General features: G+C 40.3%; 2 protein-coding genes across 2 annotated transcripts in view; one reads left to right on the top strand and one right to left on the bottom strand.

Moving 5' to 3' along the window:
• Nucleotides 1–27,535, top strand: part of RALA (RAS like proto-oncogene A) — a 72,995-nt gene that overhangs the window by 45,271 nt on the left and 189 nt on the right. The window contains exons 2-4 of the mRNA XM_055300831.1: nt 12,879–13,034; nt 15,096–15,304; nt 20,680–20,854. Of these exons, the coding sequence (XP_055156806.1) occupies nt 12,921–13,034; nt 15,096–15,304; nt 20,680–20,854 (498 nt within the window). The 5' untranslated portion in view covers nt 12,879–12,920. The remainder of the gene's footprint in view (nt 1–12,878; nt 13,035–15,095; nt 15,305–20,679; nt 20,855–27,535) is intronic.
• Nucleotides 20,861–27,532, bottom strand: LOC129494121 (AP-3 complex subunit sigma-1-like). The gene is given in 3 exon segments (XM_055300833.1): nt 20,861–26,961; nt 26,964–26,987; nt 26,990–27,532. Coding segments are annotated over 3 exon segments (594 nt in total). The 5' UTR covers nt 27,402–27,532; the 3' UTR covers nt 20,861–26,803.

Here is a 27,535-nt window from a genome sequence, read left to right as displayed (position 1 = left end):
ATATTTTTTCATTAATTTGTTGGAGTTATCTATTCTGGATGCAAGTCCTTTTACAGACATATATGTTGTGAATATTTTTTCCCAGCCTGTAGCTTACCATTTAATTTTCCTAACAATCTCTTCTGATGAGCAGAGGATTTTAGTTTTAATAGTTCAGTTTTTCAGTTGGTGGGTTTTTTTTTTTTTTTTTTTTTTGTAGTTAATATATTTTGTGTCCTCTCTAAGAAATCTTTTTTCTCCCTCAGGGTCTCAAAGGTATTTTCCTATTTTCTGAAAATTTCATATATTAGCTTAACATTTGAGTCTTTCATACATGTCAAATTAATTTTTTGGTGTAGTGTGAGACATGCATACAGGTTCTTTCTTCCCAAGGTTTATACAATTGTTCTAGGATCATTTGTTGCAAAGATTGTCATTCCCACCATCTAATTGCTTTGACCCCTTCTCCCATTGTATATTCTAACTGGTTCTTTGAAAAGAATTCTATTTTGGGGGATCCCTGGATGGCTCAGCAGTTTAGCGCCTGCCTTTGGCCCGGGGCGCATCCTGGAGCCCCGAGATCGATTCCCGCGTCGGGCTCCCTCTTCCTGTGTCTCTGCCTTACTCTCTCTCTATCATAAATAAATAAAATCTTAAAGAAAAAAAGAATTCTATTTTTTATATAACAAAGTTATTAATAGAATCATCTATCCTTTGAAATCTCGTTAGAGCAGTTTTTCAGTTGATTCCTTTGACTTAAATGTTACCAATTAATAATGATCATTTACTCCTTATATCTCTTTCTGATGTCATCAGTTGCTACTTCCAGGACAATGCAAAAGAGTGATGGTACTGGGCATTCTTATCTTATTCCTGACAAAAGCGTTAATGGAAATGCTTTTATTTTATCGTGAAGCATGATGAGATGTTTTTAGGGTTTAGTTTTAAGATCACCAGTTTCTGTATTAAGTGAGTACCAATAAATTTCTACTTTATTGTGTTTTTATAAGTAGGGGACTTTGAATTTTATCAAATATTCTAGACCTTATAAATATACTAATACAATTATTTTCATCTATTAATATGAGGAATTCTATTGACCTCCTAAAATATAAAGCTATTCTTGCAATATCTGGTTGAACCCCACTTGGTCACTTTGGTTTATTCTTTAACGTGCTGGATTCTATATGGTAACATTTTTTATTTAAAGTTTTGCCCTGTATTCACATGATAGGTCAGTTAATCTACATTTCCTTTAGTCTCTTTGTTAAGACTTCATCAGTGTTAATCTAGATCTCTGAGGATAATTGGAAACATTCTCTGAAACATTAAATAGTATTGATAATACCCGTTCTTTATTTTTAAAAAGATTTTATTCATTTGAGAAACAGCGAGAGAAAGCGCACAAGCAGGGAGGAGTGGGAGAAGCAGGCTCCCCGCTGAGTAGGGAGCCCGATGGTTGGTGGGGCTCGATCCCAGGACCCTGAGATCATGACCTGAGCTGAAAGCAGCCACTTAACTGATTGAACCACCTGGGTGCCCCAGTTCCTTCACCCATTCCTGAAGTGGCTGGAAAATTGTACCAGTGGTATTATTTGTGCCTGGTATAAACCTAAATAGTCTTAAATCCCTTTCAAAAAAGAATAGTGTGTCTTGTTTCCTTGCTCAAGTATACTAGAGTATACTCTTCTAAAATTGTTAATTTTATACTAAATTCCTGGTGGGGTTTTTTTGTTTTGTTTTGTTTTTGTTTTTACTGAGCAGATACTCTTAATGCAGATAGGGAGTATCATGGGTGAGTTGTTTGTATGAAATACTTTACAGGGCCGCCTGGGTGGCTCAGTGGTTGAGCATCTTCCTTAGGCTCAGGTGGTGATCCCAGAGTCCTAGGATTGAGTTCCCCATTAGGCTCCCTACTGCCTATCTCTTACTTCTCCCTCTGCCTATCTCTCTGCCTTTCTCTGTGTGTCTCTCATGGATGAATATAAAATCTTAAAAAAAAAAAATACTTTTTAAAAAAGATTTATTTATTTATTTATTTATTTATTTATTTATTTATTTATTTATTTATTTATTTATTCGAGAGAGACACAGGCAGAGGGAGAAGCAGGCTTCATGCAAGGAGCCCAACGCTGGACTCGATCCCAGGTCTCCAGGACCACACCCCGAGCTGAAGGAGGTGGTAAACCACTGAGCCACCCGGGCTGCCCGAAAAGAAATACTTTTTTGAGAATGAGTCACTAATTTGATGTCTACCTACTTGTGATTAGTAATGGTTTGATAGGAACTAAACTTTAGTGATCATAAACCTTTAATGCAGTTTTGAAATTGGAGGGGAAGTAAATACTTCATTTAACCTCTTTATTACAAGGAATCTCTCATTAAGAAGTTTACAGCTGATATTTTTTTTAGACTAAAGCCTAATAATAAGTGCCTTTATTAGGAAAGTCTAAAGACAATAATGAACTCTGGAAATATGAAGATTGTTAGCTTTTTCAGTTTTGGTGGGCGGAGAGTGTTTGATATCTTACTTGGTAAGAGTATTCTCTATTCAGTATTGGAGAGCTAGATTGATTGATTGTTAGAAAGTTTCTTGAAGTTGAAAATACAGAGCAGAATTTGGATTGAAGATTTGTGGTCTGAAGCACCTTGACCCCCTTTCTGTAGGTGGTAGGCTGAATAAACCCAAGATATCTATACCTAATCCCTGGAATCTGTGAATGTTACTTTCTGTGGCTAAAGGAACTTGATTAAATTAAGACTCTTGAGGGGCACCTGGGTGGCTCAGTCAGTTAAGTGTCTGCCTTCAGCTCAGGTCATAGTCCTGGGGTCCTGGAATCAAGCCCCAGGTTGGGCTTCCTGCTTACTGGGAAGTCTGTTTCTTCCTTTCCCTTTCCCCCCTCCACTCTTTTTTCTCTCCTTCCCCGAAACAAAAATCTTTTAAAAAAGTTAATTAAGGATCTTAAGATGGGATGCTTATTCTAGAGAATTTGGCCTGAAGTGTAATCACAAGTATCCTTTAAGAGGGAGGTAGAGAAGATTTTGACTACAGTAGAAGAGAAGGCGATATGACCACAGAAGCAGGGATTGTAATGATTCAGCCAAGGGATTTAATTTTTTTTTTTTTTGCAAAGGGATTTAAGACCGTTTAAGGGCCAAGGAAAGCCAGTCTCTAAAAACTGGAAAAAGCAAAGAACAGATTCTTCCCTGGAGCCTCCAAAAGGAATCTGCCCAACTGACACCTTGATTGAGCCTTAAGACTCATTTTGGATTTCAGCAGCTATAACTGTAAGACAATAAATGTATGTTGTTTGAAGCTACTATAGGTTTGTGGCGGTTTGTTATAGCGGCCACAGGAAACTCCTACAGTGTGGCTACCCAGCCACTAAACATCAGCGGCAAGGCCTTGACCTGTGGAGTTCGACTCCACACCCCCAGCCCTGAGAACAGTGTCTTTGTGGAGGGAGAGAGAGAAAGAAGGAAGGCAGGGAGGGAGGGAAAATCAGGGAATTCATATTTCACACAAATATTTTGAGCATGGTATAGGTGTCTCATTTCTGAATGAAGCAGAAAAACAGTAAGGTTGAAAACTTGAAACCCACCCATAACCAGATATGTTCTGTAGTCTTATTCTAGGATATCACTTTGAAAAAATTAAACAGTAAAAGGTAGAAGATAACTGAGAAACCAAATAAACCATTTGAAATTCAAGGATTCTTGTCTCATTAGTTGAGGTAGGGAAATGAATCCACATACATGGAGATGTCATATTTTATTTAAAATGTAGATTCAGTCCCCCAATTCCTAATTTGAATGAAAGTTCCAACAAGGTAGATAATTGCACTTGTGTCAAAGTGAGTGTAAGAAATAAACAAGCTTATATTATTATTTTATGACTAGTTCTTTGCTTAAAACATATGTACACGTGATACAAAAACCAGAATGTACAAAATGGTATACATTACAAGCCACTGTCCCACTTCTATCCACCAGTGACTTCCTTTCCATCCTCACTGGCAACCGTGTTGTTAACCACTATTTTATATCGTTTCTGATGTAATAAACAAGTGAATTCCTAAAAAAGCCTTTTCCTCATCTGTGCTTGTTCTGTATCTTGTCTGTGTCTTTTTTTTTTTTTTCCACTTTAACAGTATGTTGGAGCTCCCTCTGTATCAGTGGGTACAGAACATCCTTGTTTTTTGTGGTTAGGGTTATTCCATACATTCAGTTTACACTTCACTGCAATGAATAAATGTGCCTATTTCTTTACACCAGGGATAGATAAACTGTAAAAGGACTAGAAGTAAACATTTTAGACTTGTGGGCCACATACATTCCCTGTTGCATATTCTTTGTTTTGTTTTGTTTATAAGCCTTCAAAAACATAAAACCATTGTTAGCTCATGGACCATACAAAAAGTGGGCCAAAGGAGCTATAGTTTGCTGACCTTTGCAAACTTATCAACCTGATGGGTAAAACAATAGTGTCCCAATGTATTTTATTTGTATTTCTCTTATCAGTAGAGCATATTAGAGCCATTTATATTTCCTTTTCTGTGACTATTCCTATTTTTTGGCCCATTTTCCTATAATTATTGGTCTTATATATAGTAAGATTTTATATACGGAAATTATCTCTGAAATGAATTGCAAACATTTTCCTCAGTTTTGTCTTTTACTTTACTCATAAAAGATTTTGTTCACTAGAAATGTTTTGAGTAGTAAAATTTGTTGTTTTTTTTTAAGATTATTTATTTATTCATGAGAGAGAGAGAGACAGAGACACAGGCAGAGGGAGAAGCAGGCTCCATGCAGGGAGCCCAACATGGGACTCAATCCTGGGTCTTCAGGATCATCAGGCCCTGGGCTGAAGGTGGCGCTAAACTGCTGAGCCACCCGGGCTGCCCGAGTAGTAAAATTTGTTATTTGCTGATGAGTATTATGTAATACTTGAGGCCCTCCCATTCTGAGATTATCAAACAACTCTTTCAGGATTGTTTTCTTTCCCCCTCTGGTGTTTTTGTGTGTGTGTGTGTGTGTGTGTGTGTGTGTGTGTGTGTTTAATATTTATTTATTTGAGAAAGAGAGAGAGGGATATAGGGAGAGAGAATCTCAAGCAGACTTTCCATTTAGCGAGGAGCCCACTGCAGTACTTGATCCCACAACCCTGAGGTCAAGACCAGAGCTGAAATCAAGAATTGAATGCTTAACCAACAGAGTCACCCAGGCACCCCAGTGCTACTGTGATTTTATTTTATCATCTAAATCTTTGATCTGCTTAAAGTTTATATTGGTGTGAAGAAAATGAATCCAACTTTATTTTTTTTCCAGATAGCTCACCAATTGTCCCAAGTCCATTTATTGAGATATTTTCCATGCTTCCCTCCCCACTTCCATTTGAAATGCCACCTTTTTTACACTACAGTATATATTCAGATCTATTGCTGTATATTCTATTCCATTGATCTATCTAGACAAGGTTTTGCTTTTGAGTTACAACTCCCGCACTGAATTGCTGTGTGATCATATTTCATTGAGGAACTATAGATTCAGTAAAATAAATAAATGATCAGATCTGTCTGCAACCTTCACCCATACCCCTTCTCTTCACTTTACCTCACCTCTGTTACAAAGAAGAGGCAGCCCTCCTCGTGCATGACCCATCTCCACTCCTCTGGTCCACTCTCAAAGACACTTTGCTCCTGGAAGCACCCTCTCTCCTATATCATTAATTTCTGTCTCTTTTATTTATAGTTATTTTTGAAGTATCGTTAACATACAGTGTTATGTTAGTTTCAGGTGCATAATATTCAGCAATTCTATATATTAGTGCTCATCACGTTAAGTGCACTCTTTTTTTTTTTTTTTTAAGAGAGTGTTCGGGGAGGGTGGAGGGTGGTGAGGGGCAGAAGGAAAGAGAGAGAATCTTAAGCACGCTCCATGCCTAGCACAGAGCTGGACACGGGGCTCCGTCTCATGACCTTGAGATTATGACCTGAGCCAAAATCAGGAGTCAGACATTTAACCAACTGAGCCATCCAGGTGCACCAGTAAGTACACTCTTAACCCCCTTTGTCTATTTATTCACCCATCTCCCTCCCATGTCCTCTTGGGTGACTACCAGTTTGTTCTCTGTATTTAAGAGTCTGGTTCTTTGTTTCTCTCTTTTTCTTTGTTCATTTGTTTCCTAAATTCTACATTTGAGAGTATTTGTATTTGTCTTTCTCCTACTGATTTATTCACTTAGCATTATATCCTCTAGGTGTATTCATATTGTTGCAGATGGTAAGATCTCATTCTTTTTATGGTTGAATAATATTCCATTGTGTGTATTTAGCACACGTTTATCCATTCATCTATCAGTGAATACTTGGCTTGCTTTCATATATTGGCTTTTATAAATAAGACTACAGTAAACATAGGGGTTGCCTGTCTTCTTGAATTAGTCTTTCGTTTCCTTTGGTAAATTCCCAATTAGTGGAATTACTGGATCATACGGTAATTCTATTTTTAATTTTTTGAGGAACCTCTGTACTGTTTTCCAGAGTGGCTGTGCCAATTTGCATTCTTAAAAACAGTGAAATGAGGGTGCTTTTTTCTCCACATCCTTGCCAACACTTGTCCTTTTTTTTTTTTTTATTTTGGCCATTCTAACAGGTGTGAAGTAGTATCTCAGTATGGTTTTGATTTGCATTTCCCTGACACAACTAGTGATGTTGAGCATCTTTTCATGTGTCTGTTAACCATCTGTTGTCTTTGGGAAAATGTCCGTTCAAGTCCTCTGCCCATTTTTTTAATCAGATAGTTTGGGGTTTTTTTTGGTGTTAGGTTGTATAACTTTTTTGTATGTTTTGGTTTTTAACCCCTTATTAGATATAGCATTTACAAATATCTTCTCCCATTAAGTAGGTTGCATTTTGTTTTGTTGATGGTTACTTTTGCCTTTATTCCCTTACCTCAGGAGACGTATCTAGAAAAATGGTTCTACAGCTGGTATCAAGGAGATGGCTACCTATGTTTTCTTCTAGGAGTTTTCTAGTTTAGATCTCACATTTAAGTCTTTAGTCCATTTTGAGGGGTTCTCTTTTTTCCATTTTGAGTTCATTTTTATGTATGTTGAAGAAAATGGTCCAGTTTCATTCTTTTTTTGCATGTAGCTGTCCAGTTTTCTCAGCGCTATTTGTTGAAGAGACTGTATTTTCCTCTTTCTCTATTCCTGCTTCCTTTGTTGAAGATTAATTGACCATATAACCATGGGTTTACTTTTGAGCTGTCTGTTCTGTTCCATCTATCTGTTTTTGTGCCAGTACCACACTGTTTTGATGACTACAACTTTGTAGTAAATCTTGAAATCTCCAGATTTGTTCTTTCTCAAGATTGTTTTGATTATTCAGTGTTTTTTGTGGTCCTATACAAATTTTAGTATTCTTTGTTCTAGTTCTGTGAAAAATGTTGTTGGTATTTTTTTAGGGATGGCATTAAATCTGTAGATGGCTTTGGGCAATATGGATGTTTTAATAACATTAGATCTCCCAATCCATAAGCATGGAGTATCTTTCCATTTGTGTCATTTTCAATTTCTTTCATCAGTGTTTCATAGTTTTCAGAGCACAGGTCTTTCACCTCTCTGGTTAAGTTTATTCCTAGGTATTTGTTTGTTTTTGATGCAATTGTAAATAGGATTGTTTTCTTAATTTCTCTTTCTGGTACTTCATTATTAATGTACAGAAATGAAAACATTTCTGTAAGTTAATTTTGTATCCTGTAACTTTACTGAATTCATTTATCAGTTCTAGTAGTTTTTTGTTGGACTGTAGGATTTTCTATATATAGCATCATGTCATCTGCAAGTAGTGAAAGTTTTACTTCTTCCTTACCAATTTGGGTGCCTTTTATTTCCCTTTCTTGTCCTATTGTTGTGGCTAGAACTTCTAGTACAATGTTGAATAAAAGCGGTAAGTGGAAATCCTTGTTTTGTTCCTCATCTTAGAAGAAAAGCTCTTAGGGATCCCTGGATGACTCGGTGGTTTGGCGCCTGCCTTCGGCCCAGGATCCTGGGGTTCCAGGATCAAGTCCCGCATTGGGCTCCCTGCATGGAGCCTGCTTCTTCCTCTGCCTGTGTCTCTGCCTCTCTCTCTCTGTGTGTGTGTGTGTCTCTTATGAATAAATAAAATCTTTAAAAAAAAAAAAAGCTCTTAAATTTATTGCCATTGAATATGATGTTAGCTATGGGTTTTTCATGTGACCTTTATTATATTAACATATGTTCCCTCTAAACCTACTTTGTTGAGAGTTATCATGAAATTCAGTATTGTACTTGGTCATATGGGTTTTTTTGCATCTGTTGAGATGCCCATCTGATTTTTATCCTTTTTCTTGTTAATGTGTTTCTGCCTCTTATTTAAATGATTATCATAGGAACATCCATTAATGTTTTAAAAGCAGTCAAACAAAATTTGTCTTTCTATGGCCCCATTTCATCTTTAGAGTTAAAGGGCATTTCTATACCTCCTGTTTTCTCTTCAACCTACCCTATTCAGGCAATGATTCCTACTTCATTAGTGAAATGACTCTTCCCAAGGTCATTAGCAGCCTCCATCTTGCCAAATCTAGCAATCAGTTCTCTGTAAAACTATCTCGTTGTATCTCAGCTCAGTCTCTCAGCAGGATTTGACAGTTTAACCAGCTTCTATGACTGTACAGTCACTGGATTTCCTCCTGAGTGGACACTCCTCCTCCTGAACAAGACTGTTGGGTTATCTTAGGGATCTGTCCTCTGCCACCTTCTCTTATCCATCTGCATCTTATCCCCAGGTGAGTTCATTCAGTTTTGTGACTTTAAATACATCTATAAACCAGGACACCTGGGTGGCTCAGTTGGTTAAGCGTCCAGCTCTTGATTTCAGCTCAGGTAATGATCTCAGGATTATAAGATCAAGCTCTGCATCAGGCTTCACACTTAGTAAGGAGTCTGTCTGAGATTCTCCCTCTCCTTCTGCCTCTCCTCCCACTCATGGGCTCTCTCACATACATACATATGTACATACATACATCAAATCAAATATCTTTAAATATATCTGTGAACTCATCTTCAAATTTCTGTGTCCATCTCTACCTTCACTCCTGAACTCCAGACTGGAACATCCAGTTTCCTATTCAACTCCCAACTGGATATCTAGTACACAAGCAGAGCTTGGGATTTCTTTCCCAGACCTATTCCTTCCTGTCTTTTTCCATGTCAGGTAATGGTACCACCACATATTCAGTATGTTTAAAAGATACTCTTGTTTCCCGCCATTTTCCTCATGTCAGCTGTTTTTCCAGAAGTATGTCGGATAGCATAGTAGTTGGGAGAGCCAGGCAGCCTCAGTTTGAATCCTGACTTGTCCTTGAACAAGTCAACTTCTGTGATCCAGATTCTTCAGGTTTCAAATGAAATTAAAATAGTACACATCTCATAGGACTGTTCATTCATAACATGTGGTGCCCAACTAAATTGATATATGTATGATGCTCTGAGCATAAAGGTTTGTCGTCATTGTCCCCAGTATAGGTAGTATTGATAGTTATGCAAGTACAAGTTATGGATACTAATATTATTACCATTTGGGCTACAGCTGCTATAGGCCAGCCCCCTGCCCTCACTAGCATGGACTAAAGATAGACTCCTCTGCTCTTGCTCCTCCACCATCCGCTCTCCACACACCAGCCAAGCTAATCTTTTTCAAGATATAAGTGAAATTATGTCACTGTCTTGCTTAAAAACTCCCTGGGGCTTTCCATTACAATTACAATAAAACTCAGACACCTCTCCATGGCCTGCAAAGCATTTTGTCAGTTGGCCTCCCCTTCCTCTCGCTCTCACCCCTGTTACTCTCCCCACCATTACTCCCCAAGTCTCCATCTACTCTGGCCTCCTCCAGGTCCCTAGAACATGCCGAACTCTCCCATTTTGGGTCTTTGCACTTGTCATTCCTCTGGAATGCTCTTCCCTCAGAGCTGCCTGCTTCTCTCATAAAATTCAGGTCTCAGCTCAAATGCTACCTCTGAGAAGGAGTCATCCTTGACTGGCCTGGTTCAACTTGCCCATCCCTTGCTCTTCATCTTGTGCCCGTCATCGTCTTTATTGCATTTAGCACTATGGAATTTTCTTATTTATGTATCTGTTTTAGGTAGGCACAGGCTTCAGTTTGTTTATCATCAAAACAACTCTAAACTAGGGATTGGGAGCTAAATTGTGGAATGCCAACTTTTTGAAATGGGGAGAGAGGAGTGTCTCCTCTGTGGGAGCTTCTTGTCTTGCATTGCCTCTTGAAAGTATGGGATATGCAGCTCATAGTTATTAGGGACTGATTGCACTTTGGAAAAATATCTCTGGGACTTTTCCTTCTTTATATCTAAGTCACTATTTTATCACATTTAAATATTTTACATATTTAAATAGTTATATGAAATAAATATAAATATTTATATACTTCAAATATTTAAACAGTATTTTAAATTGTTCTGGAAATAAAAGTGTTCTCAGTTGGTGTGACTGCTAAATGTTTTGCTTTCGAAACACACACAGCTCTTAGAGTATACTTAACTGTTTTAAAAATAAGACAGTAGGTACATAGTCATGAAGTTATTACAGCTACCAGCAAATAAGGATCATAATGGTGAGAAGTCATTTCCTGATTCATGTAGGAACATCATGTTCCATCAACTGCTTAGGCTTGGTAGACTTCAGGCTTTTAGTTCCTTACCTGAAATAATGCTATTCTTTTTCAATTTCTGAGCAGTGATAGTCATTCATAATCTAATGATCATGTCCTTGGTACCCAAAAAAAGGGAGGGCTCAATTCTTGTTTGTTAAATCGATCGAATTGCTAGCCTCTAAGTATAGATTCTTTACAGTACACTTGACAGCGCAAGCTGCTTCTGCTAAAATGTTTGTTACAAAATAAGAACAGGATCAGAAATTGCATATATAGTGTCAGCTCAAGTTATGCTCCTTATAGATTGAAAGCAGTCTCAAAGTATAACATGTTCATGTTGCTAAGTAGGTAAGATTATGGATTGCTGTTTGTTTTTTTTTCCTTAAGACTTTTCTGTTTAGGGGGCACCTGGGTGGCTCATTCAGTTAAGCATGAGGCTCTCTTAGTTTCAGCTCAGGTCATGATCTCATGGGTGGTGAGATCAAACTCTTTGTGGTGTGGGAGACTCCTCAGCAGGGAGTATGCTCGAAGAATGTCTCCTACCCTACCCCCATTCACCAGCACGTGCTCTCTCTCTCTCTCTGTAAAATAAATAAATCTTAAAAAAACAACAACAACCACCAACTCTTTTGTTCGAGCAAATAGTCATATGGGCCTGATTTCTGGGCACAGCCCAAGAATTGCCCAGCTCTTGAGTGCCTTTAAGCCATTGTGTGAGGCAGAGACCCACAGCAGACTGTCCTTGCCCAGACCTGTGATTGAATTTCTAGTAGCAATGATGGCTTTATTACTAGTACACTCTAAATCACTCCCCATGGTTGTCAGACTGAGAACATTTATTTGTTCATTCAACACTTGTGTACCGAATGGCTGATTTTGCCAAGCCATGGTAGTCACAATCAACATAAAGTAACCCAAGCAGACATGACCCCCTGCACTTGGGTTGCTTCTGTTGTATTAGGGAAGAAGACTCAAGCAACTAACACATTCAAGTAGTTTCAACTTGTAATAATGGTTGAGAGGGAGAGTATCAGATGCTATATGAGAGCACAGGGCAGGGGAGAGCCTAATTGATTTAGATTGAGAGTTTCAGGTAAGGCTGAGACCCCCAAAACTGAGAGGTCTTAGCCAGACAGAATGAGAAGATGCCAAAAGGCAGGGACCAAGAGGCACAGAAGAGTACGTGAAGGACTGCAGGAGGCCGGGGGTGGGGGCGGGGGGCGATGCAGCTGAGCTGGGAGACACTGGCACAGGACAGAGAGGCGGGCAGGATGAAATGTGGTTTCCAGGAGCTGCAGTTTGGGAAAGCTGTGCTGTGACCAAATAGTCAGAAGATGCCGGGAGGAAAGGCTGCTGCAACCCAACCCCCTCGAACCTCTAATAACAGAAAGTCTCCTAGCTCGGGCTGCACACAGGCTGGCTGCTGCCACCTTACGGCCTCTTTCTAAGGCCTGGTCCTGGGTGCCCTTGGCACACGGCGGCACTGCAGCTTCTGGAGGAACCTGGTCTTCCCACATGGAGCATGTAAAAGTGGTAAACAGACGCATGTTCTGAAGAAAATGAGGGCATGCAGGATCCAGGTATTTAAGTTAGGTTGGCCCTCCACTCCATGATGTCCCATGGGAGGTGTGATAGACAGCATTGGATTCTGTCTGTAATTCTACTGCCAAGTTCCTGGGATGAGATTTCTTCATTTATAAACTGACAGTGAGCGAACCTTTCAATCAGCAACCTTTTCTGGAGGAGGGCAGGGTGCAGGGGAATCAGTTATTTCTTACTAGAATTAGAAGAACTATCTCCTTTATTATTGCCCATAAAGGTTAATGTGAGAACAAAGTGATTGTTGAGACTGTTTTCATAATCTGTGTGATTCTGTTCAAATACATTGAATACTCCATTATTGTCTGCATGTGGTTGCATTGGGAAATCTTCACTTTGGGTCACAGCTCATTACTGAAAGCTAGCTGTTATAGGAGAAATGCCCTTGACTTGTATACTTGTATCGTCATGGTGTTCTCTGATAAGTCGTTCTTCCTCTAAATGAGCATACTTTGTTTGCTGTCTGTTTAAAATCTCCACAATGATTTTATGAAAATGAAAACTAGTATCTTGAAGCCCAAGGACACTGTATCTCTTTCCTACACTTGGAACTCTGAAGAAGATTGTACTGGCTGGTACTTAGTTTTTCATTCTTTCTAGGTTCTTCTTCATCCTTTGCTGAAAATCACTCTGTGACACAAGATGGCTGCAAACAAGCCCAAGGGTCAGAATTCTTTGGCCTTACACAAAGTCATCATGGTGGGCAGTGGTGGTGTGGGCAAGTCCGCACTGACTCTACAGTTCATGTATGATGAGGTAAGTGCCGGTTTTATAATGGGTATCAAAGTTCGGGCTGTAGAGAGTATTTCAGTAGTTTAGTTTTGGTGCTCTTTTAAATGTATACCTGAATCCTTGAAAGCTACTCATTGTTTTTCCCATTTTTAAATTTAGAGACAGAATTTGTGCACATCTTGACTCAACAAATCAATAGCTCAAGATCCTTAAGAACTTACACTTTAAAAACAAAATAAAACTGGAAACGGTACCTATTTTTTAAGCAATCTAACTTTTTGGCTTTTTCATTTCAAATGTTTAATGGAGGTTCCCATCTTGAGTTAATAGAAGTGGTAGATATAGTATCTAATTGAGACTTAAAGTTAGCATAATAAGGTGTCCTGTAGTAACTTTAACAGTAATGATTTTAATAATAGTGAAAAAATCAGTAGTATCTGGCATGGCACTACACTCACCATTAGGTAAAAGCTGTGTCCCTAAAATATAATTAAGAGAAGGTTACAGATTTGTGTGCCTGTATTTATATCAGACTTTACCACCCAGAGTTAAGGTCATAGCCTTTATACAGCAATATATTCTTTCCCCAGAAGACTTTTGTCAAGCCTAAATAATTTAAGAGTTGATAATCTGGTTTAAGCATTTATTCTCAATTCTTCCTTCCAATATAGAAGCAAGGTTTTATGGTTACTCTTTCTTACTTAATCCTCCAAACAATCCTGCATGGTAGGTGATATCCCCATTTTACAGATAAGAAAACAGGACCTCAGAGAGTTTTCTCAGCCTGCCCAAGAGGAGTGATCTCCAATGAGTAACCAAAGCCTGGTCTCCTGATAACAAATCCTGCAGATCTTACCACCCATTGTCTCCTTCCATTGCCTGTTCATCAGCATTTTTGGCACACACAAAAAAAGCCTAAATCTAATCAGCTCTCTTGCTCAATGGTGACTATAATAAAACATTTGGAAAGAAAGAAGATTGAAATGATACTTGAAATGAAATTGCTGATTTAAGTGCGCAATCTGTTTTCCATACTATTCATTTTAATAGATAGTCTTTCAAAGTAATCGCTCAGTCAGGCCCCTTCTTAATAATAAGGAAGAGGTCAAAGGTAAAACTATTCACATACCTGATGAGTGATAAATGGCTAAGCTCTCACTTAGTATTCATAAATATTAATATTCACAGTAGTATCTGATATCAGAATATGTGTATTTGTTAAATCATCATATGTAATACTTATAAAATTAGTATGTAAATATGGGTAGACTGTTTTGTAGCCTTTATGGTTACAAATACACTGTGTTCCTTTTTTTTAAATAATTACATATTGAGTATCCTCCCTGAACCAGGTAGATCGGGGAGCTAGAGTGATGAGTAGAATAGTCAAGGTCCCTGCTCCCAAGGGTTATGTTCTAGTAGGGGAATATGGACATTGAGCAAATAAATAAGAAAATATCAGATAAGGAAAATGAAAATATTTATAGGAACTAATTTTAAAAACGTGCAAAAGTATGTATACATACACACATGCTAGCAATGATACACTGATCAAAATATCAAGGTGAGATTTACAGAGTTGAAGATAGATGGAGGAATGTAAAGTTGTCTAATAGTACTGTTTAAAAAATGAGGCATGTAGAGAGCGACCTCAAAGTTTGTGATTTGCTGTTCTACTGAGTAAGTAGCATAAGCCACTTTATTGAATTGGTTCATTTTAGAGAAGAGATTTCACAGCAGCTTTCAATTGACTCACTTTCAAGTTATTTCTACAATTCTGGCATGAAAATTTATATAGAGAATCACATTGAAAGGAGTTGTTATATATTTGATTAAATACACATATAATCACTTTTGCAGGTATGGTGTTTTCAGGAAGGAAAAGGCACAGTTTTCAAGCTGTAAACAATCTAGACTTCATCATTCAACCCTTGCTTTTTATAAAAGTGGAAGCCACCAAATTATCTAAAATGAAATGTAGATTAGTGTAATTTTTACCATTGGGGAAAGCTGAAGGAAGAGTACATGGGACCTCTCTGTACTGTTTTGGCAACTTCACATGAATCTATATTTCCTCTCTTCTAGTTTGTGGAGGACTATGAGCCTACCAAAGCAGACAGCTATCGGAAGAAGGTAGTGCTGGATGGGGAGGAAGTGCAGATCGATATCTTGGATACAGCTGGGCAGGAGGATTATGCTGCAATTAGAGACAACTACTTTCGGAGTGGGGAGGGTTTCCTCTGTGTCTTCTCTATTACAGAAATGGAATCCTTTGCAGCCACAGCCGACTTCAGGTATGGCAGGGACTCATGCCTTTGCACCAGCATACCACGCAGTGGTGTCGTCCCCAGAAACAAGTGGACAACTAGAGCTTGTTATTTGTTAGTCTTTCACCCTGTGTGTAGTTGTGCTTATTCCCTCTTTGATGGCAGTCTGTGACTCCACCCACAGTGTACTTACACTCAGATACTCGGTATACCTCGAGTAATCTTAGAGCTGTCGCAGTGCCAGCTGTATTGGAGTGTAAGTTTGTGAGCCTCAGTACCAAAGGTCTCTTATGCATTACTGAAGTATTTCTCTTTGCAGTATAATACTACTGCTGCCGTAATGGTTGACATTTGGATCACATCATAGAGCTCTGACCCAGATTGTAGATCTTTCTGTGTTAGTCACCAGTTTTACAGCCCCTGTGTAATGCTCAGCAGGCACATCGCCATCCTCCTCACAACACAGATCCCCTGACAGCACACACTGATTTTTCCTTTAAGATTTTATTTATTTGAGAGTGAGGGAGAGCACAAGCAGGGGTAGGGGCAGAGGAAGAGGAAGAAGCAGACTCCCTCCTGAGCAGGGAGCGGGATGCAGGACTCAATCCCAGGACCCTGAGATCGTGACCTGAGCCCAAAGCAGCCACTTAACCAACTGAGCCACCCAGGCACCCCTGATTTCTTTTAATAGAAATAATACCATAGATTGGCACACGAGGTTTTGTTATATAGTATTTTTTATATCTTACCATTTGCTTAATCAAAATCTGTCATCCATTTGGTTTGCAGGGGTGCAGCTGGTAAAGGGGAGAGAGGTTATAAGAGAAATACAGCATAAATAAGTTCTTGAATAGTCTCCAATATTACGTGTATAATCAAAAGTATCCCTTTTTTTTAAGATTTTATTTATTTATTTTAGAGAGACAGTGCGAGCAGGGGGAGGGGCAGAGGGAGACTCCCAAGCAGACTGCACTGAGCATGGAACCCAGTGCAGGGCTTGATCTGACAACTCTGAGATCATGATCTGAGCTGAAACCAAGTTGGACACTCAACCGACCAAGTCACCCAGGCCCCCCCCCCAAAAAAAAGTATTTTTTTCATTATATTTTTTTATTTTTTTTGTTTCAAGTTTGCCTTGGTATGAGGGATGCAAAAGAAGAGAGCATGTAGTGTATCTTTTTCTTTTTTTTTAAGATTTTATTTATTCATGAAAGACATGGAGAGAGAGAGGCAGAGACATAAGCAGAGGGAGAAGCAGGCTCCTCCATGCAGGGAGCCGGATGTGGGACTTGATCTCAGGACCCTAGGATCACACCCTGGGCCAAAGGCAGGCGCTCAATCACTGAGCCACCCAGGTGCCCCTGTAGTGTATCTTTTAAAGATTGACACAGCCTAGCAGCAAAAACCATGAAACCAAGAGCAAGGTAGTAACAGAGTAGGAGATGTAGACAGTGCTCATTACAGGGATCCAGGAGGCTTTTGTAACATAGGTGAGCCAGAAGGATAAGAAGGATTTCCACAGACAAGGAAAGAAGTTTTCTGGAGGTCGAGCAAAAACTGAACCTGGCTTTATATAAAGCTTCTTTTTTCACATACACTTGAAAGTCCCAGAACTGAAGAAATTTAAGAGAGCATTCTTTGTAGAAAAAACAAAAGTCATTGAGAAACTTTTAAAATGCAGATTAATTTATAAAATTAATTTTGTTGGTTTCTCTAAGGAAAGAGTTTCATATATGATAAAGAAAGTACAAAGGGTGGCAGGCCCTGGTGACTTATAATCTTGGGAGACATGTTGAAAGTTAATTTAAATGTCGGTGCTTATTCACTCATTTAGCAAATATCTGAGTGCTTGTTATGCAGCAAGTCCTGGTCTAGGTAATGGGATAAATGTTGTCACCATAGTTGCCAAAGACAAAGTGGTATCTCAAGGGAATAAGGTATTTTTCCGCCAAGAGTAAGAATCTTAGGCACTGCTGTGACAGAAAATAAATGAATCATTCATTACTCTTCTATTGTACCTCCGACGTGTTCCCCTTCCCATAAATAAAAATAGTCCCAGTGACTCAGCAGCAACAGGAAAACATTTTTGAGACCGTCTGAATGGTTACACACCACGCGGTCTCGCCCACAGGGTGTAGTACCAGTGGTAGGGCCTCTCTTGAGCCTTCCTGGGCCTCCCATCACCGAGGCAGAGCCCCCGTTTCCTCATCTGCGTGAGCGGTATGCTTGCAACAGCACCACTAGCACACTTACTACCCTCTCAGAATCAGCTTGATTTGTGTGCTTTTTCTGACAAGGGGAAAACTCTTGAGAGCAGGACCTGTTTCCTAGCCAAGTATCCCTAGTACCCATATTTGGCACAGTTCCTGGCATGTATCATACAGGGCATGCTTAGCAATCGTTTGATAGAAACATTAGAGTAAACGTTTGATAGAAACATTAGAGGCACACCTAGGTGGCTCAGTAGGTTAAACATCGGCCTTCAGCTCAGGTCATGATCCCAGGATACTGAGATGGGGCCCCACGTCAGGCTCCCTGCTCAGCGGGGAGCCTGCTTTTCCCTCTGCCCCTCACCCTGCTTTTGTACTCTCTCACTCTGGCTCTCTCTCAAATAAATAAATAAAATTTAAAAAAAAAAAAAAGAAAGAAATGTTAGAAAACTCTCTTATTTTTTTTAGTTCGCACGTCAAAAATGAAGAAGTTGGACCAGTTTGTAAAGGTACTTTCCTATTCTAAAATTCTATAGTTGCCTTTAAATTCTATTTAAAGGGAGCATCACATTAAGTAAAATGTGAATGAAGATGAGCATTGCCTTTCTCTGACATCCAGGAAAGTAGCTAATTAAAACCAACTAATTCACTCTAAGAAATAATGTCTTCTCATCCCTGAACCCAGGAAGTGCATGGGCTTTCCACGGCTACATTTGTGGTAGCATTCATCACACAGTAACAGGAAGTATTGGTCTTCCTGAAGCCCCTGACGCAGAGAGCCTAGTAGGTATTTACTAAGAAATATATTAATGACTGTGTATACATATGACCAGAAGTACTAGAGTCAAAGAAACCAGAGTCAGTCTCTGGTAGTTAGTGAGATCAAGTCATAAGTCTATTGTTGACATCTTCGTTGAGGCTGTTGATCACAAAAGAACCTGGTTAAGAAGGTAACAGCACATTGTTGTCCCCAACACTGGAAAAAGATTATGACTGGCCAATGTCCTCTTCACAAACACATAAATTTAATAGGAGTAATGGTGGTGTGGCCATGGTCTTTGCAAGAGGTCACGTGAGTGGAGGAAAACATCACAGCCCTCCTGTCCTGTACAGCTTAGCACACGTCCCCCAGTTACTGGGCCCCCTGACCTGTTTCATTCCTCATAGGGTGGTTAAGGTAAGTACAGATCAGTGAAAGATGGAGGTGACTGTGTGGTCCATAATCTGCTCATGCTAGAAAACTAGGAATTCAGGTCCAGACAGCTGCCTGCAAGCGCTGAGTGTGTTGGAATGTTTACGACAACATCGGTAACCAGGTGAATGAAGGAATACTAAAAATAACACTGCCTAATACACAGTGCTCACCACGCACCAGGCACTGCTCTCAGTGAACAAGATGAACAAGACGAGCTGGATACTAGCGAATTTCATAGATTCTAAAACACACATTCTTTTACATCTTATCATCTCTTAAAATCAGGCCCTTGTCTTCTAGTAGAACATCTTTCATTATGACTGGCAGCAGTTTTTCTTAGTGGTGCATAACATAACGCGTGCAGTTAGTGACATTTAAAGCCCATGGCCATTGCGAGCACTCAGTAAAATGCTAGCAGCAGTGGAGGTGGTGGTGGTATTCAGTGGAGATGGTGGTGGTATTCAGGCGATGCTGTCAAGGAAGCACAGAATAGACAAATGTGAGATTAAGGCTTGGCAAAGATTCGTATTCCATCTCAAACATCACGAGAGATCGCTGCAAAGTCCGTGTCCTCTGCTAATCTGTCATGCTAATAACCCCGTTACTCATCTCCTTTTCTCTTAGTCTAAAATATTGTTCCTGTAGTTTCAAATCCCTTAATAATTTCAAAGGAGGGGCATCAGTAAGATAGCCAGAGAGTGTTGATTTTGGAAGAAACCTTTCTCCAGCAATCACTAAGAGCAACTATCATTCATTGAGGATTCACTGTGTGGCAGACACAAGTCTAGGTACTTTACATTTCATCCTCATAGCACCTGGCTGAAGAAGGTTCTGTGGTTAGCCCCATTTTCCATGTGAGGAGACCAGGGCAAAGAAGCATTTTTGCCCAGAGTCACATGACTGGGAAGGGCCGAGAACCATGACACCTTTAAAACTGGTGATGGCACATAACTTCTCTCTAAACACAACATCTGGGCACCCCGGGTGACTCAGCAGTTTAGTGCTGCCTTCAGCCCAGGGCCTGATCCTGGAGTCCCGGGATCAAGTCCCACATCGAGCTCCCTGCATGGAGCCTGCTTCTCCCTCTGCCTGTGTCTCTGCCTCTCCCTGTCTCTCTGTCTCTCATGAATAAGTAAATAAAATCTTAAATTATAATAATCTTAAATAATAATAATAATAATAATAATAATAATAATAAACATCTGTACTCGAGAGATGTCTGGCCTTTGTGGGGTTTTTAGAAACATTTAGTGGGACCGGTGATGTGAGGCAGTCCTCCCCCAAACCTGTGACCCCACTTTAATCATGAGAGAAACATCAGCCAAATCCCAACTGAGAGATTTTCTACAAAGTAGCTGCCCAGCATGTCTCAAAACTGTCAAGGTCATCAGAAACAAAGGAGGTCTGGGAACTGTCAGAACCACGTGGAATCTGAGGAGATGTGATGACTAAATGTCACGCGGGATCCTGGACAGGATCCTGGAACAGGGAGAGGACATTAGGTAAAAACTAAGAACATTGGAATAAAATTCGAACTTCAGTTAATAAAGACGTCTCAAGAGTGGCTCATTAGTTGTGATAAATGTACCACACTAACGTTAAGATGTTGCCCGTAAGGGGAACGTGGGTGCGAGGGTATGGGAACTCTAGCGTCTTTGCGACTGTCCTACACATCTAAAACCATCCTTCCAGTAGAAGTTGATTTTTAAAAAGCATTTGGAGAAAGTTGCGTTTGACACTTGGATTTTGTGCCTCTACTGCCGTATTTATGTTCTCCTCGCTAGTGCATTTTTCCTTCATCTGTGAAGTGAGTATGTAATTCAGGTGATCGATGGTGGAATAAGGAGGAGGCGCGGCTCATTTCCTACCATGCATGAGCTAGTTGCTATTGTAAAGGAACATGTAAACAAATGCTAATTGCAGATGGGTTTTGTTATTTTGTTAGTATAACATGTGGGGGTAATTTTAATATTTCTTTCTCATTTCCTCTTGTCCAGGGAGCAGATTTTAAGAGTAAAAGAAGATGAGAATGTTCCATTTCTGCTGGTTGGTAACAAATCAGACTTAGAAGATAAAAGGCAGGTTTCTGTAGAAGAGGCAAAAACCAGAGCCGACCAGTGGAATGTTAACTATGTGGAAACATCTGCGAAAACCCGAGCTAATGTCGACAAGGTAAAGGGTGGCCCTCCTTACTGCACATCATGTTAACAATAAGTTGATTCGCTTTGTCTCAGCTCCACTGTCTAGAGATTTGTGAAACTTGCAAATGGTGATTTAGCATGTGCTGATTTGTATCCGCCCTGAATGCTCCAGTGCAGCACGTGAGGAATTTCCTACTTCACCTTGTCCTCAGGTTCCCGAGAGACACCGCAACATGAGACTTTTTTCCTCGTGCTGACAGGATTCTGACCTGAATCCCTGCCTTTTTAAAAAATTTCGTTTCTTAATCCTGATCGGCTGGATAATTTAAAAGACGTGGCAGAAGTCCTCTGAGCTGACACCTGCCCAACCCCATACCGGTGCTCCGAAGTAAAGGTGCCTCCCGAGACAGGAGCCCCAGAGAAGAGGGCTTCGAAATCTATTACTACGCCTCCGCTCCCCACCCTGTTTTTTCCTCTATCCGATCTTCCCCCTTCGTTCAGGTGGCCCTTCCCCGAGTCCTGCCTCCTTTCTAGGAGCCGGCCCAGGTGCCTTATTTCATCCTCCTGTCGGAGACGCACATCTTCCGGAAGACTGCCCATCGGCTGAGGCAGGGCAGGCTCCCTGAGCCCCGCAATGGGGCCTTTGCCAGCCCCCGGCATCTAGGCTGTGCCGAGTGCCTCTCAACTGCTAGCTGTAAATTGTCTCTGAGACTTCACGGACGGACGCGGATTCCTGGGTCTTACCCGCAGAGATTTTGATTCATGTGCTATGAGTGGGAGCTGAGAATTTGCATTTCCTGCAAGCTCCCCAGTGGTGCAGACTGCGGCCCTGGCAGGGGCGGGGCTGGGTCTAGGCTATTTTGGTTACTCTGGCTGTATCACGAGCAGACCACCGTTTACTATGCTCTGAGAACCACTGGGCCAAGAATTTGGACGGGTCCCAGTGGAGGTGGCTTGTCTCTGCTTCACAGTATCTGGTGCCTCAGCTGGAAGCATCTCCACTTAGGTTCACAAGACTGTTCACACGTGTCTGAGTCAGCCAGTTGATGCTGGCTGTTGTCCAGGGACTCCTCCGTTCCTCACCATGGGACCTTCTCCACGTGTCGTGCTTTAGGCGTCATGCCGAGCCCGGGTGGCTCAGGAGTTTAGCGCCGCCTTCAGCCCAGGGCGTGATCCTCGGGACCCGGGATCGAGTCCCATGTTGGGCTCCCTGCAGAGAGCCTGCTTCTCCTTCTGCCTGTGTCTCTGCCTCTGTCTCTCTCTGTCTGTCATGAATAAATAAATAAAATATTTAAAAAACAAACAAAAACCCGTCCCTGTAGAAGGGTGGCATGGTGAGCGCCAGGGGCAAGTGTCACAAGAGAAGAACCAGGCAGCAACCACATCACCTTTTATGACTTAGCCTCGGAAGTTATGCAGCATTATTTCCATGTTGCCCTGTTAACTGCAGTGGTCACAGAGTCCCGCCCAGGTTCAGGAGGAAGGGGAATCCACTCCACTTCCTGATGGGGGTGGCAAGGTGCTGGAAAAGCAGGAAGGGGGGTGTTGCTGTGGCCAGTTTGGGGAAATGTAGTCTGTAGTCAGGGGTCACCTCTCCAAAGCAAAATAACATTAAATGTGGCGGCTTATAAATACCGTCATTTCACGTACCACAACAGCCCGAAGAGTGTAAATGCCAGATAAAATACCTCAGTGGCTAAATAAAAGTAACTTAAAGCAACTATCCAGTTTCTAGAATTAGGTTATATTTGGTTTCTTGCTAAGGAAATAAAGTTAATAATTAGAAGAGCACATATTCATTTGTGCTTATAAGACGCAGGCACTGTAGGCAGCACTAACCAGGTATCTTTAACCCCGTAAGGTGTAAGTACTCTTCCCATGCTCACTTTTTTAGATGAGGAAACTGAGATGCAGAGAGATTACATACCCGATTCAAGTTCAAAAGGCCTGTGATGGCGTCTGCTGGTTCTAGGTGTGGCCGACCTAAGTGCCTGTGTCATCTCCCGACTATTTACAACACACAACAGTTGGAGTACCTGTGGTATCCCCCAGAGCGTACGTCACCCACTATGAAGCCTGGACAAGTTTTCTGGGGTAGTGAGTGTTAATATTGTCTCCTTCTATTATATTAGGTAGTATCTTGTTTTGTCACAGAAAACAAACGCTCAACTCCCCTACGAGACATTAAGGGCTCATGCCGTGTCCTCATCTGGATTCCAAATAGACCATCACATCGAAGTTTCAGAGGCAGATTTTGAGTCCACCCTGTAAAAAGCTTCATGACCATCTGAGTGGTCCAGCCGGGGCCTCGCCTGTCTCAGAGGCCATGCCTGTCACAGGGGAGTCACCCAGAGGCAAGGGTCCACCTGGCAAACCTGCTTTTTAGACTCACTGGGTGCCAGGTTCACTTCATGACCTTGTTAGTGGCCTTCTGGCTAAATGTCCTGGTTCTTTAATGCATAACTCCAAGATTGCTCTTAATTTTTAAGGAACACCTTGGAGGAATGGAAAGAGATTGAACAAGTAGATGTCAAAAAGGAGAATATGATTTATTACATAAAGAGAGCCAATTTTATGTTGGGAAAAGAATTTTAGGAGAAATGTACTGTATTTTTAATTTTTTTGTCATTAAAAACGTGAACACCTGCTTATTGTATAAGAAAAATTCGTACTAACTTAAGTATGTCTTTCCAGACGTTTATCTGCATTTAAAGACCAATATCTAGAGTCTAAGGGAAAGCTTGTGTTTGCTTGTGTTTCCCTGTATAAATAGGATTTTTATATATAGTACTTTTATTTATATAAATAATAAATATATATATACACATACACACACATATATGTTGTATATATATATAAAATATTTCTGTGTATGAAGATCATCCATTTCTGTAGTTTACTTTTTGAATTTTATAACAGGCGCTTGGGTGGTGCAGTTGTTCGGGCGTCCAACTCTTGATTTCAGCTCAGGTCGTGATCACAGGGTCATGAGATCAAGCCCAGTGATGGGCTCCATGCTGGGTGTGGAGCCTACTTTAAAAAAAACCTTCTTCTGAAGTTCACTCCATAGTGATCTATGTGCATCAGGAAGCCACAAGCAAGTCCTCTGATACTATATGTAGCTAGTTTGGAAGCTTCCTGCCCGAGCTGGCCAGCTGTGCACTCCAAGCACAGACATTCTAAAATCGCCGCAGGGAAGCCAAGATCCAAGGAGTGAGGGCAGAGACCCCAGGGGTCGTGTTACCCATGTGTTTCAGTCTCCTGCACTCTCTGTGGGCTTGCTTTGCTCAGTTTTTCCCTGTTCTAACCATTCACACCCCTTTGTGTGTTGGTCCTGTGTCCGTTTGACTTAAGCCATTAGTCTCTGGTCGCTTCCTTGCCTTTTTTTTTCCCCCCAGTAGTTTCCTTGCCTTCTGATTTACTTTCTGTTTCTTGCTTCAGATCAGGAATCAGCCGTTTATCTAAGGAACACTGGTTCTCTTGGGAGGAATGGTGTTTAGCAGCAACAGCCTGAGGACTAATGTGCTTACTGCTGTTGGGTTGTCATTGCTTCATGGCCTTTCAGTGAAGTGCTGGGAAATGCGTATAATTGAAAGAAAACAAATCATGAGATCATACTGTTACTGCTAATTCAATTTTAGCTTTCAGGATCTCTACCTCTTTGACTTTATATCTTACTTAGATATAAGAAAGATGTATCATCTCTCTTACACTGAAAATCGTCATTCCTAACCCACATAATTGCTCATACACTATCCTGCAGCGTATATATAAAATTCTTCCAAAAGAGTAATACCACTGTAACTACCAACCGCTAAATTACAAAGTGAAGTTTAAGATTTTTCTTGTTTTGTTTTTTATTTGTTGAGGTTTTATTTTTTATTCTTGTATATATACTTGTATATATCTTGTATATAACTACGAACATGTAGTTAGTCTTGTTTTAGTTTGATTTTCAGTTTTGGGCAGCTGCTTTTTGTGTTTATTTTTGTTTTTTGGTTTTTTTTTTAATTTTTTTTAATTTTTTTATTTATTTATAGAGACAGAGAGAGAGGCAGAGACACAGGCAGAGGGAGAAGCAGGCTCCATACTGGGAGCCCGACGTGGGACTCAATCCAGGGTCCCCAGGATCACGCCCTAGGCTGTAGGCGGCGTTAAACCGCTGCGCCACCGGGGCTGCCCTTATTTTTGTTTTTTAAGCTGTAAAACACTTACATTTCCAAAGTAGAAGTTGTATGACGAGGTATATTCAGAGATGCCTCACTGTTCCGTGTCCCCTGTTCTCTTCCTCCTGAAAATAATATTGGCGTCTGGTTTATCATTTCATTGTTTCCATTTCAAATGCAGGCAAATCCACATAACTCCTGTTCTGCACACATGCAGGTAGCTCTCTGCTATCCTTGACAGCACCTGTCTTTTCCAGTTAGTGTTTCCTTTAGACAGCTGGAGGAGTGTTTGAAAAGGCCCAGCAGCCATTCCATAGCATACGTTTGCTTACTTACAACACTCAGCAATGCACAAGCTAACTAGAGTTTTTTAAATCTCTGATTTCAGTTGAGTGAGTTCTTAATACATTGGTGTGATGTCACATCTTATTTCATGCTTATGAGAAAAATAAAATAGAAATTATAACAATTTTTTTTAATTCAGAATTTTAGAATGTAACCCATGAAAGTCATTCTTCCAGGCATCACACACACACTCATGACTGGGCAGTCTGAGCCCACGTCCCTGTAGACCTGTCTGCCCTCAGACATTTGTTACTGACATTTAACTTTTGAGTGGTTACACTAGTAATTTTTAAATGATTATGCGAATATCTCTCATTTGCCAGTTTCTAGGCATCAGAATTGATAAATTCTCAAATATGTTGAAAGAAATTGTTTTCTTCGCATCTGGTATCAAAATGATAAAGGAAGGACTTGTTTTCCTTAGCTTTGTTTCTAAAAATGGAGCTGAAGAAAAGTCAAATTATTAACTAGATATTATATCTATATGTAAACTATAGTTATTACCTATAAATTTTATTAAATTAATTACTTTTAAATGTGAATGAGTAAAATACATTCATTCGTTTTAAGTTACTCAGATGGAATCCACTGAGCTTTAACTTTGGAGCTATCATCATTTGTAGGGCTTTGGTCTTTTTTTTTTTTTTTTTTTTCCCCTGAAAATTGGAATGGGAAGATTAGGTTAATGATGGGAACAATTTTACCGAAAAGTGCAGTACAGGAAAGTTCCCAGTTTTCCCAGTACCTTGGGGAAGGAGTCTCTGGGATTTGTTTGTTTGTTTGTTTGTTTGTTTGTTTTTAACAGTGATAAAATATACTTTTATTTACTTTGTTGAGTCAGAGGGTCATAAAAAAATTATTGCTAAAGTAGATATCAGGCAAATAGAAAGGTACTTTAGAAGTCCAGTTACCTTGGAGTTTATTTAAACTAAGAGGAAAGGTCATAATGTTTTCATGCAATACATATTTGGTTGTTTAAATAACAACCGTGACAAATAACACAAAGAATTATGGGATGCTGCACTTGTGATCCATACAATACACCAACATTGTGGATTGTACATAATTTAAAGAAATGTCTCAAACACTGTTTGAATTACTGTAGTAGCCAATACATAGAGGCATGCTTTCAGGTGGGCACAGGAATGCGGTTTAGAAAAGAAAGAGAAATATCACACTGGAACTACTCAATTTCTTCAAAATCACTGAGCAAGAAAAGCAACATTGAACTTCCATACGATTTTACACAACTTTTATACAGTACCTTGACTTAAATCCAGAGCAAAAGTTAAGACTCTCTTCCTCTTATTTTTGGTAAATAAGTGCATGGTAAACTTAGATGACTTTTCCCCCTGGATTTTACCTGGGAGTGGCCTTTTAATTTTATTTAAAAGAGGCCAGGTTTGGCACTTTTATACTGATATCACCAATGTTAATATTTCTTGGGATCTCCGGAAGACTCATATTCTTTACAGCTTATACAGCACGGCTGGAGCTCCCGCTAAGCCAGCCTCAGATTTCTCCAGTTTATTTTGTGCATCAATTTGTGTAACAGTCTCATTCATGTTGGTCTCCAATACCATTTCCCCCATCACCATTTCTGCAAGAATATCGTGAACCTTATCACATGGAAAATTAAATCCAGTTCACATTTTCAAAACACTTGTCTAATATTTCCACAAAGACTTGAATTAGATCTAAAATGCCAAGTTCACTTTCTGAAGAATCCACACAAAAAACAAAATACAGCGTTGCATAATGTCTATACATCAGTTTGTTGTCAGATCCTCCGATTAACAGTCCTCCGTCTAGGAAATTACAAACATTTCCATCTCTCTTAGCTACCAAATGGAATGTCTCCCTGCTGATGTGCTGTTGTGTATCTTCACTGTCGGGCTGGTAGGACTTGGAGAGCCGCGGCTTCCCGTGGTTGTTGAAGCTGAGGATCGCCTTGATCATGGCTGAGCCGGCGGACCGGGTGGGACTGGGTGGGGGCCGGGGCGGGATCTCAACGGCGATCCTTCCCCACCGGCCCCCTCCTGCCGAGTCTCTCTGGTTTTGTGCCATCTTCTCCTTGTGCTCCCCGAACAGGAACCCTTAAGTCGTCATTCTTAGCTTATTTCCCAGGTTTGCGGCTTTGGTTCCAAGAAGTACCAAGCTCATATGATATGTTGGTTTTATTTACCCTGTTTTCTTCTTTC

The sequence above is a fragment of the Nyctereutes procyonoides genome, unplaced genomic scaffold (assembly GCF_905146905.1).
Source record: "Nyctereutes procyonoides isolate TBG_1078 unplaced genomic scaffold, NYPRO_anot_genome, whole genome shotgun sequence".
Lineage (NCBI taxonomy): Eukaryota > Metazoa > Chordata > Mammalia > Carnivora > Canidae > Nyctereutes > Nyctereutes procyonoides.
Note: the sequence above shows the minus strand (reverse complement) of the source record. Positions and strands in the feature narration are given on the sequence as shown.